Source organism: Marmota flaviventris, chromosome 14, assembly GCF_047511675.1.
Source record: "Marmota flaviventris isolate mMarFla1 chromosome 14, mMarFla1.hap1, whole genome shotgun sequence".
Lineage (NCBI taxonomy): Eukaryota > Metazoa > Chordata > Mammalia > Rodentia > Sciuridae > Marmota > Marmota flaviventris.
In genome coordinates this window covers 43,429,138-43,443,940 of record NC_092511.1, presented here as the reverse complement: position 1 = coordinate 43,443,940, position 14,803 = coordinate 43,429,138, and the positions used below count along the sequence as shown (strand labels likewise).

The 14,803-nt window shown below is 35.6% G+C and overlaps 1 protein-coding gene and 1 pseudogene across 6 annotated transcripts in view; one reads left to right on the top strand and one right to left on the bottom strand.

The window, feature by feature from the left end:
* The window catches only part of Asb3 (ankyrin repeat and SOCS box containing 3), a 154,326-nt gene extending 140,198 nt beyond the window's left edge, over positions 1-14,128 (top strand). For 5 of the 6 annotated variants that reach the window (XM_071601563.1, XM_027934293.2, XM_071601565.1 and 2 more), the window contains one exon: positions 13,467-14,128. In XM_071601563.1, coding sequence (XP_071457664.1) covers positions 13,467-13,657 — 191 coding nt within the window. In that variant the 3' untranslated portion in view covers positions 13,658-14,128. The remainder of the gene's footprint in view (positions 1-13,466) is intronic. The other variant, XR_011704343.1, reaches the window with a different exon arrangement.
* Positions 485-10,514, bottom strand: LOC139701845 (Y-box-binding protein 1 pseudogene; annotated as a pseudogene).
* Positions 14,129-14,803: the final 675 nt, after the last annotated feature.

The following is a 14,803-nucleotide window of genomic DNA, read 5'->3' as shown; positions in this document are numbered from 1 at the left end:
AAAAAAAAAAAATAAATAAAAAGGGCTGGGAATGTAGCTCTAGTGGTAAAGCAGCCTGAGTTCAATCCCTAGTACCACAAAAACAAAAACAAAACAAAGCAAGATACCCCCAAACCAAAATAACAAAAAATGCAAATAATAGAATTATTTAAGACCTTTTTTATTAGGAATTTGAAGTTTGATTTTAAAAAATCAAGTAGTAAACTTTTTAATTAAAATGAAAGTCTTAAAAATCTCAATTTCAACAGATAGAAACAATTTTAAAATCTTTTAAGTTATATTGAGAAAAATAGGCTTTCAAAACTAACAAAACAAAACACATATTTATCATTACCAGAAAGAGATATTTTTAGGTAAAAATAATGAAAAACCCCATGCTGCATAGATAATTTATAGTTGTAGTTATCTAGCTGATGAATGCAAAGCAAGCATTTAATCTTCAATGCCAGTCTCTTGTTTATTTCTTATTGCTGGAATTTCATACTCATTTCTTCTTATTGGATGGCACACAGTGGTGAAGGTGGTAAGCTGACATTTGCTCAGCCCCACCCTACTCAGCTTTAGGAATGGATGAATTCTCAGCTGGTGAGGTGGCTGCTTTTGTCTCTTTGTTATCTTGGGGTGTTTGTCAGGTAATTGAAGTTGGAGAAGTACTGAGGTGGCTGTTTAACTTAAGTCTTATCTCCTTGATTTTTCTTATCCGTTATATTGCTGTCCTCTCTAGGCTGTCTTTGGTGAGGAGGCACCAATAGAATAGTGGTCTGTAACTCCATACATCTTCTGTCTCACTCTTCTACCTTGTTCCGCTGCTCTTTGGTTTTCAGCACCCTCCATTACTTTTCCCTGCATGAGAGGGTTAGAATACTGTGATGGGTGACTATAGTGTCTGTCCACATAGTGAGGTGTGAAACATCTGAGGTAGGGTCAGCATTGTTGGGCCTCCCCTTTGAGGACCTCTCTGATTCCTCATTCTTCCCTCCATTCCCATTTTTTTCTGGTAATTCTGCTAGTAATTATGTGGAGGACCTGTACAACATAGCACAGATAGCATCTTCCATAGTTTTGGTCTGTTGCATATTTGCTGACTTGAACTGGAACTCCACCAAGACATGTAACATTTTCTGCCTTCATACACTTTCCTCCTTCAGAAACATCAAAATCTATAGTTTACAACTCCTATACAATGAAGGTATTTCCTAGGTATTCTTTATGGCAGTTTAGTGTAAAAATACACCTTTTTTTGTTATCATTCCTGTTGAAATCATGTATATCTGTTTCTTACATTGAACCATTTTATTGTTCCCAAAACCTTTGTTGGGTTACTTGCCTCTGCCAGCAGGAGCCATTGATGTGTACCCCAGCCCTGCAACTCCTTATGCCACTGTCCATGGTGCTGATCTTGGTGTCTGCCCTGCTGAAGGCAGGAGCTGAGATTTGGCCTCTGGTTGTGGTGATGGTGAGTGGGACTGACTACAGAAGCTAGAATGTGATTGGTAACTAGACCAGCAGCAGTGGGTGGGGCTGTTTAGCCCCCCACCCTCTGGGGTTCACCCTCTACTCCAACACTGCTAATTGAACTCCACATGTAACGTGACTTCCCCAAATTTAACTATTAATAACATGCTGTTGACCAGAAGCCTTACCAATAACAGTAGATTAGTCTGTGAAAAATATTTATGGATAGTGAGAGAATATTTATGGATAGTGAGAGATTACTTTTGTAAGGAAGTATGTAATTTATAGGAGGAAGGAACTGCTCACAGGGAGAGATTAGCATCACATGGCGTTTTTAGGAATACTTGCAACATGTGAGCTCACTTCAATAGCAAGAACAGGTGGACATGAAATTACTAGTTCATGTACTACTATGAAGTTTTTACAGTTATGATTTAATAGTTCATCTTTAAGTTTGCTTTTTTTAAAATTGAGAATGGTGCTATGTATGGTTTGTTTGTGTACCCCAGGTTCAGTAAATTTTGGCTTTATATAATAAATTTTGTATATATTTTATGGTATATTTTATGTATATTTGTGTATATTTTAAATAATAAGAGACATTTTAGGCATTTGTATCTTAACTTTTTCTTGATTTTTAAAAATATTTTTAGGTTAAGTCTGCATTGTTTTTCAAATTGTTGCAAATCTAAATAAATAAATAAATTTAAGTGGACTTGTGCAGTTTAAACCTGAATTGTTAAAGGATTAACTTTTTATAAAAGGCATAGAACCATGGCTATGAGGAGGTTGTTGGTGCCAGGTGTAGAAGATTGTTAAGGGGTTAAGGTAGAGTTCATGGTCCTTGATTTGAAAATGAGATATACCTGTTGTTTTCTTGATGATCAGTCCTTCTTGGCAGGCCTGAGTTGCAGAGTTTAGAACCTTAGAATAAGGTTATTCTAAGTTAAAATAACTATCTATAAGTTAAAGAACTGGCCCATTCATAAGAGCTCTTGTTTTGCTTAGGTTTCTTGTTGGTTTTCAAGATGATGAAAGGAAGCTATAGAGATATGTGCTGCAAGAGGCTTCTTCTGTAACATTCCAGAAAGGGAAGGGGAGCTGAATCTCCTGGTTATAAGGAGGCATGAAAAAGGCTGTTGTAGAGATAGCACCAGAACCTGCTGCTGAGTCCCTCTTGCCTTTTCTACTTGCCATGACTCTTTTGGGGGTTTCCATTTGACAGTTCCTCGTCAGGATTAGGCCATGGGCACTAGATGAAGCCTCCACTGAGCACATCATTTGCTCCTGGCTCATAGCATGTTCTGGAGATTGTGAACATTTGGGATCCACCATTTGTTATGTAAAGAAGAAGACGATGTGAAATGTCAGCCTTTACCTCCTCTTCTCCAAGTTATGGAGATCTGCACTAAGGTGTATGTGATTCTGGGGAGAATGCTTTTTAACATTTTGGGGAGACAAATAAGTGGATGCAGATAGATAGAGACAATAACCTTAATTCTCATCTTTTTTTAAGGCATTCTTTCTATACTACATATATTCCTATGACTTGTTTCTTAGTGGCACATTAAGAGGCCACAAAATTGTAATAAAGGGAAGGTTAGGAGGTTAGAATATGTTGAAAGTAAAACATTGATATAGGAAAAGACTGTCTTCTGTGATGATATTCTTCATTTTCTCTTGTGGTGTAGAGAAAAGTAACTTCTTAGTTTAGTAATACTGCTCAATTGTTGCAATGGTAGAAGATGTCCTTCCATCTTGGAGAAACACTATTTACAGTGTGTAGATTACCATTTACTGTCAGTACTGTTTAGTTAATAACTTCCAAAGCCATTCCTATTCTGTCCTTTCCATGGCGTTTGTTTCTGGCAGCTATCATTTCTGACATGCTTAATTTCAGTACTCTTCTAAATGCCTGGCTTCTAGTATTATTCTCACAATCACCATTAAATAAATCAGAAGTTTGACTATACCAGGTCTCTTTTTAAAAATCTATGATAGCAATCTAATTTCTCTCAGAATAAAAGCCAAACTCTAACAAAGCATATAAGGCCTTTCATAATCTGGCCCCTGCAGTGCCTTCCTGTCCTATCCCACTCTGAGTGTTATATATTAAATACTTGTTTTCCCAAATATACCTCACAGATTTGCTAATATATTCTTCATGACTTTAAGGTCCTCTGATTGGCATGCTTATCTTAAATCTACTGACTCTTATTTCTTAAAGTTCGGCTTTAAATCATGTCCTCTTCCACATGTTTCCTGATATTCCTCTAGCCATTTCTTTCCTCATCAGTATATTGGCAGAGTTAAGGCACTTTTCAGGTTTCCTACATGTGTTGATTTTTTTAAAAAAATATTTTATTAGTTATTGATAGACCCTTATTTATTTATATGTGATGCTAATACTTGAACCCAGTGCCTCACATATGCTAGGCAAACGCTCTACCACCGAGCCACAACCCCAATCCCATTGGTTGATTTTTGAGAGCATACCCCTTAAAAACAGAAGAGCATTTTTCACAGTCTCCACATCTGATCATAAAAATACTTTTTTGGCCTAAATCTATGAGTGGGATGTTTCCTGTTACATAAAGGGAAGACAAGAGGACTGCCCAAGATATTCTAACTCAGTCCAAAAGCTTTTGAGGACTAAGTGGTAGAAGTTCACCTTCTACTTAATTGCTTCCAATGGTAGTTCATTTTTTAAAGAAACAATTCTCTCATAATCAGTGAAAACCTAAGAATTATTATGGAAGACTCCTAAGAACTGTTCATCTCATTTAAGTTCTCATAATCTCCCTTATTTGTGAGTTTGTAAATTATAGAAAATAATATTAAGAGAATAATAAGGAATTTGTTTTGATATGATTAGGTAGAGTGGCCTAAATTGAAGATGGAAAGGTGGCTTAGGCAGAAGCTTCTGATAGCTTGTTCATTTGAGAACTTCTAGCCATTCAGTCTGTAATTTTACTTCCAAATGTGGGGCACAGGCAGAAGTGTTCAATGAATAGAGTCTATTTTGAAACATTTCTATAGGTAGATACTTATAAATCTAGCTGTTTAAATTCATTAATTCCTTAATTTGTTTTAATAACCTGTCAGCTGTGTATCAGTAAAATATTAAGTAAAAAATTATGTGAATTAGGGGCTGGGGTTGTGGCTCAGTGGTAGAGCACTTGCCTAGCATGTGTGAGGCACTGGGTTCGATTCTTAGCACCACATATAAATAAATAAAAAATAAAGATCTGCCAACAACTAATAAAAATATTAAAAAGTATTTTTAAAAATTATGTGAATTAAAAAAAATAAAGAGAATGTAGATGTTTAGTGCAATGACTAAAAGGGAAGGATGTAGGGTCATGGGAGGATGTAGTATCTCAGAGAAAGAGAGCCTGGAAAATCTTGTATGTTTACTCAAAAGTAGAGGTAAAGTTTTGCTAAGAAGATTGAAGTGAGAGCTGAATAGGAGACCTGATGATTTGGAATTGTTGCAGAAAAAGACTTGCCTGATGGAGGTTGGAAGTGATAACAATTCATGTGGTTATGTAATCTTTCTTTTCCAGTATGGTTTATTCTTCTCTATATTGAGGGGCAGTAGGAAAATGTTTAGATCAATCCTGGGGATTGTCAGAGCAGGTACAGAGGAATTAGTACCTGCCAGAGCAGGAATTGATAAAATAGTTGAAGTGATGGGCCCAAGGAATCTAGTCGAGATAGGAAAAAAACTGAGAATTGAAGGAACCTCATAGACTATCTGGGGGGAAAGTCAGAGCACCTAAGGTCTCAATAGGAGGTAGGAAAGGAGAACAAACTTTGGAAGGATAGGAAGTAGTGCATGTTGGAATATAGAAAAACCTGTATCTGAAGTGTTGTAAAACAACTTTGAGAACTCTACAATTATTTTCTAGACCTTGTGGCAGATGTGACAAGTGAGTGGAAAATGAGAAAATTCTATTTTAGAAATTGGTCAAGGAAGTAATTTTCTTAGGAGGATTAGACTTCTATGAGGACAGGAAGGGAGGGAGAGTGTTCTATATAGTATTAATGGTAGAATGGGGAGTCTAGAGGACTTTATGGAAAGGTTTTGGAGAGAGTTCTTATGTTCTTTGTAATATTGAGCTTGATTATTCTCCTATTGTCCCAGATTTCTGTGTTGTAGTTTCCTAAACAAGTTAGGGAAGTGAAGAATAGATTTTTAATTTGGGGGAGATTCTGAGACCAAGATTCATTCTTTCATTTGATAAATACAGGAAAATGCTAAAGCTAGATAATTTTAATTATTCCTCAAATATTCCAGGCTCCAGAGAGACATCTTAAAGATGGAGGGAAGGAAGATGTAATTGCTAGTCATTGATTACGTTTCTTTTTATTTTATCTAATAGGTCATAGTTATAAGATTGAATGTCTGCCCCGCCCCCATTAACACACATGACCCAGAACTTGAACATATGTATTTACATGAGTTAGCTTGATGCTTCCTAAAAGTAGGGTGTATGTGGTTGACCATGCAACTGTATGTGTCGTGCTTTTGTGAATTATAGTTAACATATGATTGGTGGTCCTATGATTGTCTAGTTTTAACTTAACCAGTTTCCTCAAATTGATTAAGTGTCTTTAGAAGATTTCTGCAGAGAAGTGGTATTTTATGTGGATAATACTAAAAGTGCAAGCACAAGTGAACAATGAAATAATTGTAGAGCTGCTTCCTCCTGCTCTTTAAGAGCCATGTTAAATGGTAAAAATGTCAACCCACCTAGGTCACTAGGGACAAGGGTGATGGTGATGGAGCAGATGGGAGGATATAGATCAAAGGGTATAAAGTTGCAATAATGTGGGATGAATAAGTCTAGAGATTTACCATATGACATGAGCACTACAGTTAATAATATTGTGTTGTATATTGTACATTTGCCAGAAAAATAGATTTTACGTACTTTTAGCACACACAAAGGGTACATATGAGATGATGGATATATTAATTTGCTCAACTCTAGTTATTACTTCATTATGATTATCTATATTAAGATAAGTGTAACAAAATTTTCTGCACCTTAAATATGTACATTAAAAATAAAACAGTGAAAAAAGAGCTAAAATAAAGAGACTACCATATAATTGGAGCAGACAAGAACTTCAAAATTATCAAGAAAAGTATTTAAAATATGATCTCACCTTTACTAATGTTTCCAGTAAGCCCTGCCCTTAAGGTGTCAGTTGGGCTGGGGTTGTGGCTCAGCGGTAAAGCGCTAGCCTAGCACTTGTGAGGCCCTGGGTTCGATCCTCAGCACCACATAAAAATAAATAAGTGAAATAAATATTTTAAAAAAGAGAAAAAAAAAAAGGTGTCAGTTGCCTGAAGATGTTAGCTAATAAAAAACTCATAGTCATCAAGATGCTAATTTAAGCATTCAGAACATGAAGTCAAACCCTGTGATTTTTTTCATCAATGTTTAAGTCAGTATTTACAAAATTTACTAAACATAATGATAAACTCTTAGAACTCGTTGAGCTTTCTTATTCAGTAGTAAAAAACAAAAACTCACATATCTTTGGGGACACACATTTTTCTTGTCACAGTAAAGCTAGCAGTAATAATACAGGGACAAAGTAAAATGCATTCCTTGTTGGCATATATTGTTTAAAGCATCATAGATAGTATTGTTAAAGAGTTAAGCAGGGGCGGGGTGGAAGAGGGGATCCTGCAGGTAGAAAGTTTGGTATACTGAGATGGAAGATGATTTATGATATTTATAACACACTTCAGTTTAGATATTTGTTAAGGTTCTGTTTCAATATGAGGATAGACAGTTACATTTTTGAGGGCCGCTTAAGGAAAGATACACCAGAGAAGATGTGTTTGCAACAGTCATGACTTTCTGAAAAAACAAAAACAACAACAACAAAAAAAAAACAGTCATGACTTTCTGGAGGATGATGTTTGGAAAAGTTAGGTAAGAATGACCACTGATAGAGTAGCTGGCTTTTGTATAAGAATAAGGTAATGGAGATAACATTAAATGAGGTTAATACTGAAAAAGGGCTGAAACCAGAATTGCGTGAAGTAATACTGTCATGGGTGATTTAAAAAACATGACCTTTAAAATATGTGAGTCCTCAGTACTTTATAGTGAGATGAAAGTGACCATTGTTATTGTTTACTCCGCCCAAAGTTTGTTCATTATCATGGAACATGATATAGGAAAGAGTCCTTGGACATAAAGATGAACTAACTACCTGCTTTGCTTTTATGAAAATACAGTTCTTCCACTTTTCTTGCCCGTTTTTATCTTGGTGATAAGTAGCTGTCAGTACTATGCAACCTAACACGTATTTTGTAAAAATTCTGTTGATTTAAGGAAGAAATGACATTTTAACTGAGTGAGAAAAATAACTGCTTTCTAAAAGGAATTTTTGCTATGTGGAGATGATTTTGAAAATAGGTACTAGGAAGTATTTCTTTTGTTACATGATTTTCTTGCTAAAAATAAGATACACCACCTAGAAAAAACTCACGTTGTCACACTTAGAAACAGTCCCCCTGGACTTTGAATGCATTTACTAAAAATTTTTAAATGTAAAGCTTTTTAATTAGCTTATAAATTGATTGATATTGGGAATAATAGATTTATAAGATGAATTTTGGTTAAAAGCTTTTTCATGAGGTAAATGGGATAGAATGAAGTCCTTATTTCAGTTAGGACACAATGTACTTCATCCATTTGAGTTTATCTGCTTTTTATAAGATATTTTTTCAGCTGTGTCAGGCTTTACAGCCCAAGGATCTGGACCCAGAATTGCTAAATTTTGAAATTGCTAAATCACTAAGAACTAAGTTAAAACTTGGTCATTTTTGCTTTTGTTAAAATGTTAATATCTAAAGAGTTTTTATGCCTTTAATAAAGAAATGAAGTTATTTAAAACATACCTTTTTGTATTTTAACTTATTCTTTTAATTCTATGTTTATTTCAATGTGCAAATAAAGTTACTCTAATAGTATAATGTAACTTTTGTATAAATAAATATTCACACATTGGGTTCTCAAGTACTTTTTTCCCAACTATTTTTTTTGGGGGGTGCACCAGGAATTGAACCCAGGGGCACTTAACCACAGAGTCACAACCCCAGCCATTTTTTAATTTTTTATTTTGAGACACGGTCTCACTGAGTTGCTTAGCACCTCACTTTTACTGAGACTGGCTTTGAACTCTCGATACTCCTTCTTTAGCTTCTTGATCTGAGGTTACAGGTGTGCGCCACTGCGCCTGGCTCCTTTATTTATTTTTGATTGGTCCTTTCTACGTATGCATAAAGGTAAAATTCCCTTTGGTAACCTTATGTATGAATATAACATGATTTTATAAAATTCATTCTATAATCTCCTTTTCCTTCCTTCCTCCCTCTTTCTTATTTTTCTTCTTCTACTCCACTAATCTTCCCTATATTTTTATGATATCTGATCTCCTCTCCAACCACCATCTTTCCCTGATTTTTCTAGCTTCCACATATGAAAAAAACATTCAACCCTTGATTTGCTCTCAAACACCTTTTACTGATTGGTGTGCAGTCAACACATTTGGAGATCATTAGACTTGATCATGCCTAGAATTTATATGGTATTTTGTAATTAATAAAATGCTACAGGGTGTTCTGGGATACATTTGTAATTCTAGCTACTAAGGAGGCTGAGGATTGTGAGTTTAAGACCAGCCTGAGCAATTTAGCAAGACCTTGTCTCAAAAAAATAATAAAAAAGGGATGGGGGGGAACTGAAGGTCAGAATGTTTAAATGACTTTCCCAGGGTCACACAACTAGTTAATAGTGGGTCCTCAACTCCAGCACAGGTTTTATTGTTGGATAGTGCCATTTCCATTTATTGCCACTATACTAGTTACTCTTTACATTGACTGCCTGTGCTGATCTATTATTTGTTTTTCAGAATTCTTAGGTAGTCACTTTTTTATATTTCCTCTAGAGGTTTTAGTTGTTATCAGTGGTGGGGAAGGGGAGAGATACTATGAATAAAGAAAATAGAGAACAAAGGAGTGGAAACCAACTTCAAACACAATATATTAATAATGAAAATATAAATGTTAATAGAAGACCCAGAAGTCAAATGAATCCCTTTGATGTGGAAAGCAATACAAAAGAGCCAAAGAAATAACAGTCCAGGTAGATTTTGACAATTGTGTGAGGGCAGTCTAGTGATGAATGATTGTGGAGAATATAGTGGATGTATTTGATGTAGTTCTGTGCTATAGTAACTGTTGGCATTAATAAGTACAGTTAATTAAGGGTTGTGGAGTTTGTTTTAATCGTTGTGTCCAGTTTTGATTTTATTTTTTTTTTTTATGATGCTGAGGATTGAACCCAGATTCTTACACATGCTGAAAGCAAGTGCTGTATCACTGAGCTCCAGCTCCAGCTTCTTCTGCTTTTGCTTTTAATAAAATTTCATATAACATGTAGCTCATTTTGATTATTGCCAATGCATATAACAAAATGAACATAATTGAAATATTTTGTATAGAAATAAAAAGTTAAAGGTTGTTTGCCTGCTAGATCTATAGATAAACTGGGTTTAACATACTAAATATAAAATGATTGGGTCAGAAAAAAAAGAGTTAAAAGTGTAGCCTAGTTTTCAGACATCATTTTCTAAGATATGATCAGTACCACAATCTAAGAACTATAGAAATTTATGTAACAGATTAAAATATATTTTTAACAGATTTCCTTGATTGTATGTTTCAAGGAAATTTCCTACAGCTTCCACAGTTTATATGGTAAACTCAAGGCATGGCTTCATCTTCTTTTAGCCTCGTGGATACTATGCATCACTGAAACTTTTGTAGGAACTTTGTGTGCTTTGTAATTTGCATAAATGGTTATAAAATTCCCTTGTTGTTCACTGTCACATTAAGCCCAAATGGCAGTTAATGGCATAGTTTTGCCTGTGTTGATAATAAACAGATGAAAGTCTCTCTCAGTTCAACTGAATACAGTTCTTACCTGTATTTTTTTCATTAGGCCAGTGATCTGTTGTGCTATCAGCATGGTGCATTTAAAATATGAAGTAACTATACTACTATACTTTCTTTCTTTCTTTTTTTTGTAGTTTTGGTGATTTAGAAGATGTAGAGAATAATTCTGGGCTTTTAGACTTGGAATTAGAACATTTGGATCTAGTTAACAATAGCTGTCTTGTTGATATATGGTATTATGTGGGCAAATTACTTAAGCTTCCACTAACAGATGTATACTGGTCCAATTTGGTTTGCTCACAAATGGCTAAGCTTCCACACACCTTAGAATAACCATACGATTTATTAAGTTGTGACGATGGTGCTCCAGTGGTGTAGTCTGATAACCTGGAAAGGCTTGGTGGCACTGCAGGAGGCTTTGGGGCAGACAGAAAAACTGACTGACAGTGTAGTCTGTCAAACCAGAGAAACTGGGGTAGCATTAAGGATCCCCTATCCCTGAGTGAGCAGCTCCCATGCTTTATCTTCCTTCTGTGTGTGCAAGAAATGTCCACATTAATAACAATGTACAGAATGAAGATCCTAATTGAATCTAAGCTGATGTTCTCTTAACCATCCTCACTTTAACCCACAAAGTAGATTAGCCACTGTTGTCATTTCCTCTCTCAGGTCCATCTGACTGTGCCCATGGCATGCTCAGTATTTGCAGTTGGTAGGCTATAACCCTAGAATGCCAACATACTTTTGTCCCTACCAACTGACTTGTGTGCTTACCAAGAATTAGTGTTATGCTTATTTCTGAAATTTTTATTACATTTGTTCATATTATTTTATTCAAGTAATTTTATTACAAATTGAATAAACCATTGAATTATGAGTATGAAAAGAGAATTATTTTTTTCTATTAGGGCAAAGTGAAATGTGGTTACTATTATTATCATCATCATCATTATTATGTATTTGTGTTTTGAGATGGGGTCTTGCTGTGTTACCCAGGCTGGCCTTGAACTCTTCAGTTAAAGCAATCCTTTTGCCTCAGCCTCCTGAGTAGCTGATGGTATAGGTGCTGACCACAGTACTTGGCTTAAACATAATCAGTGAACAGAAATGGATGTTGAATTAGATGTGGGTGAGACAACTAAAAGACATGAAAAAATATTGTAAAAATATAGAAGGAGTGTGTATTCACCTTGTCTCATACATATCTTTAAATCAATGCTGTAACTTAAAGAAGTAAAGCTGCAGGCTGCAGATGAGCATTATGGATGTGGTTTATGTATACATTTTCAAATTAGAGTGTTTAAAGTATATATGGTTTGTTTCCTCCTTTAAGATGACTTTCCTCTAACAATTATTGTTCCTGATCTTACTGAGTAAAAGTATGCTTGATAGTTGAATACAGTCAGCCTTCTTGTACCTCTGGGAAACGGGTGTCTGCAGTTTGGGCATGCCCTCTTGACATGGCTCTGCTTATTCCTCTAGTGCTCCCTTATTTGTTTTCTCATATTTCAAGTGAAAACTGTTAGTCAATTTTCCATTAATTAGCTTTTGTCTACTGTGGCTTTAGCAAACACCCACTCATACATAGAGGCTTTGGAATCAGATGGATCTGAGTTTAAAATCTGGCTTTGCCTCTTATTAGCTCTGTGACCTTTGGAAAGTGTAGTGAGTTGGATATGAGGTGTCCCCAAAACTGCCATGTTAATGCAGGGATGGTCAAAGCTGAAAAGACTATGAGAAATGTAACCTAATCATTGATTAATTTGAGGGATTAATAATTTGAATGAACTAATAACTGGGTAGTAACTGTGGGCAGGTGGGGTGTGGCTGGAAGAGGTGGGTAACTAGTGGCCAGCTTTTGGGATTTAAATTTTATCCCTGGTATCTTCTCCTCTCTTTTTGCTTTCTGACCACTATAAGATAAGCAGCTTTCCTCTACTGTTGCTCTTCTGCCATTATGTTATCCTTCATTCTGAGCCCAGAGCAGTGGAGTTGGCCAACCATGGACTGAAACTCTGAAACCATAAGCCAAAATAAACTTTTCCTCCTCTGAGTTGTTCTTGTTGGGTATTTTGGTCACAGTGATGAAAAGCTAACACAGAGAGTTACTTTTAAATTTCTTCTTAAACTTAGTTTTTTAAAAAATCTTTAACATGGTAATATATAACTCAGGATCTGGGGTGTAGCTTAGTGATAATATGTTTTCAGCACACATGAGGTACATAAAAGAGTACATAAATAAATCAAAATACACACATATATATACCCTTCATAGGCCTCATAAATATAAAAAGAGTATATGTGAAATGTATGGCATGTGACATACAAGGCACTCAATGAATGTTTCACTTTTCTCTGTGCCACTATTGTCACATTTTATGTCATATACAAAAAGAAGAAATTTTGCAAGCCACACATCTAGTGAATAGATCTAGAGACCATTTGCAATGAAGCAGATTAAGAGGGAAGTGGCATTGTTGCTTTGAACTTCTATCTTTTCTAAAGTTAGTTCATCCATTTCTTAAGTGTCAACTAATATTGTCAGATATTTAGAATTTGAAAATTTAGATTTTAATGTCTTGGGATGCCAGCTTTGAATGTGTGATCAACAACTGGAGAGAGAGGAGCCAGATGAAGGCTGTAGTGGAAAGAAATGAATAAGGCTTATGTGATCATCCTGGCCCCAGCAGTTGTCTTTCATAGTCTAAGCAACATATCATTTCTCCTTTGCTTCCCAGAGGGCAGAGGGGGAAGGCATTTGTCTTAATATACAGATACATCTTTTTGTTCAAAAAAATTTTTTTTCAGCCAGGCATGATGTAAACCCAGTAATCCCAGTGACTCTGGAGGCTGAGGCAAGAAGGATTGCAAGGTCAAAGCTAGCCTGGGCAATGTAGTGAAACCCTGTATCAAAAAGGGCTGGGGATGTATCCTGGTGGCAGAATGCTTGCCTAGCATATTGAATGAATGAATAAATAGAAATTTGTTGTTGTTGTTGTTCATCTTACTTTGTCTGTCTCTCCAGCTGCTGTTCCATCCCTAACACATCTTTGTCGTTTGAAAATTCGGTCCAGCCTAAAGCCAGAGCACCTCCTCTCTGACAGTTTTATCCAGCAGCTGCCACTTCCCAGAAGCCTGCATAGCTATTTGCTCTATGAAGAGGTTCTGAGGATGAATGAGATTCCAGAACTGGAGTCACTCATGATGGAGAAGTGAGTGAAGCAACTTAACACAGCTCATTGAAAACCATCAAGACAAAAGAGCTGTGGAATGCAAAAGTGTTCATGATTTTATTTCACAAAAGATGATGTTTGTTTGTGTGGTTGGGTAGGTTTTGGGGACAATAGTAAATAAATGTGAATGTTTACAAGTGGGCTCAGTAAAAACATATTATAAACATCACTGATGCTACTTTATTGCAGTTCATCACCAGTGCACACTTTGTGTTGTAAAACCTAACAATTTTCTGCTTTATTCTGCTAATGAACTGTGATGCTGCTTCTAGTGCTAGACATGGCATATTTCTACCTATGATTCATGTTTACCTGGTTCTAGGAGCTAAGAATGGAATGTATAACACTTCACTTGAAGTGTATACAACTGTGGTTTTGAATCTGTTATTATTGTTGTTATTATTTTAGTTGGGGCTGAATATCTTATGTTTATTAAAGTTTTTCTATCTTGTCACATTGCATTGTCATCTCTTAAGCCTGTCACATTTATGAAGAATTGATATTCATTGCCTTTTCACATATAAACTCAGGGAGAAAACTTGTTTCAAAGGAAATCAATCATATTGCTATTCTCCCCTCAAGACATGCTCAGTTTTTGTTTGTTTTTTTTTTAAATTAGGTTAAATTAGGGATAAATGAGCATATTACTGTATTTAGAATATTAATGAGACTGAGAGAGGCATTTATGTAGTACCATCTTTAGAGAAAGGTGTGTATTCTTGAGTAATTTAATATCAAATATAATATTTACATTGCATTCAGCCCCATAATCAAAGGGCAGCTTTGTTCCTATGAAACAGTAATAGTCGGTTCTATTAATATTATAGTATTTTTTCCTTCTTATCTAGACAGATTATTAAACACCCATGAAATAAAGACCTCAGAATCCTAGGTTAATGAGGTGTCATCACCTCATGGGCTTTTATAGTTGCTTATTTGAAATCTAGAGTCAAGAAGAAATAAACGTAGGACCAAGTGCACTGTCAGAAGAGGCCGTGGAGACTAGCCTTGGGAGTGGTCTGCGAACATTGCTGTCATGATAGACAACTAGAGAGGGATCTAAAGGAGACAAATCTTCCATCCTGTTGGGATCCAGTGATTAAAAGAGATGGTAGTATATCAGCAGGGT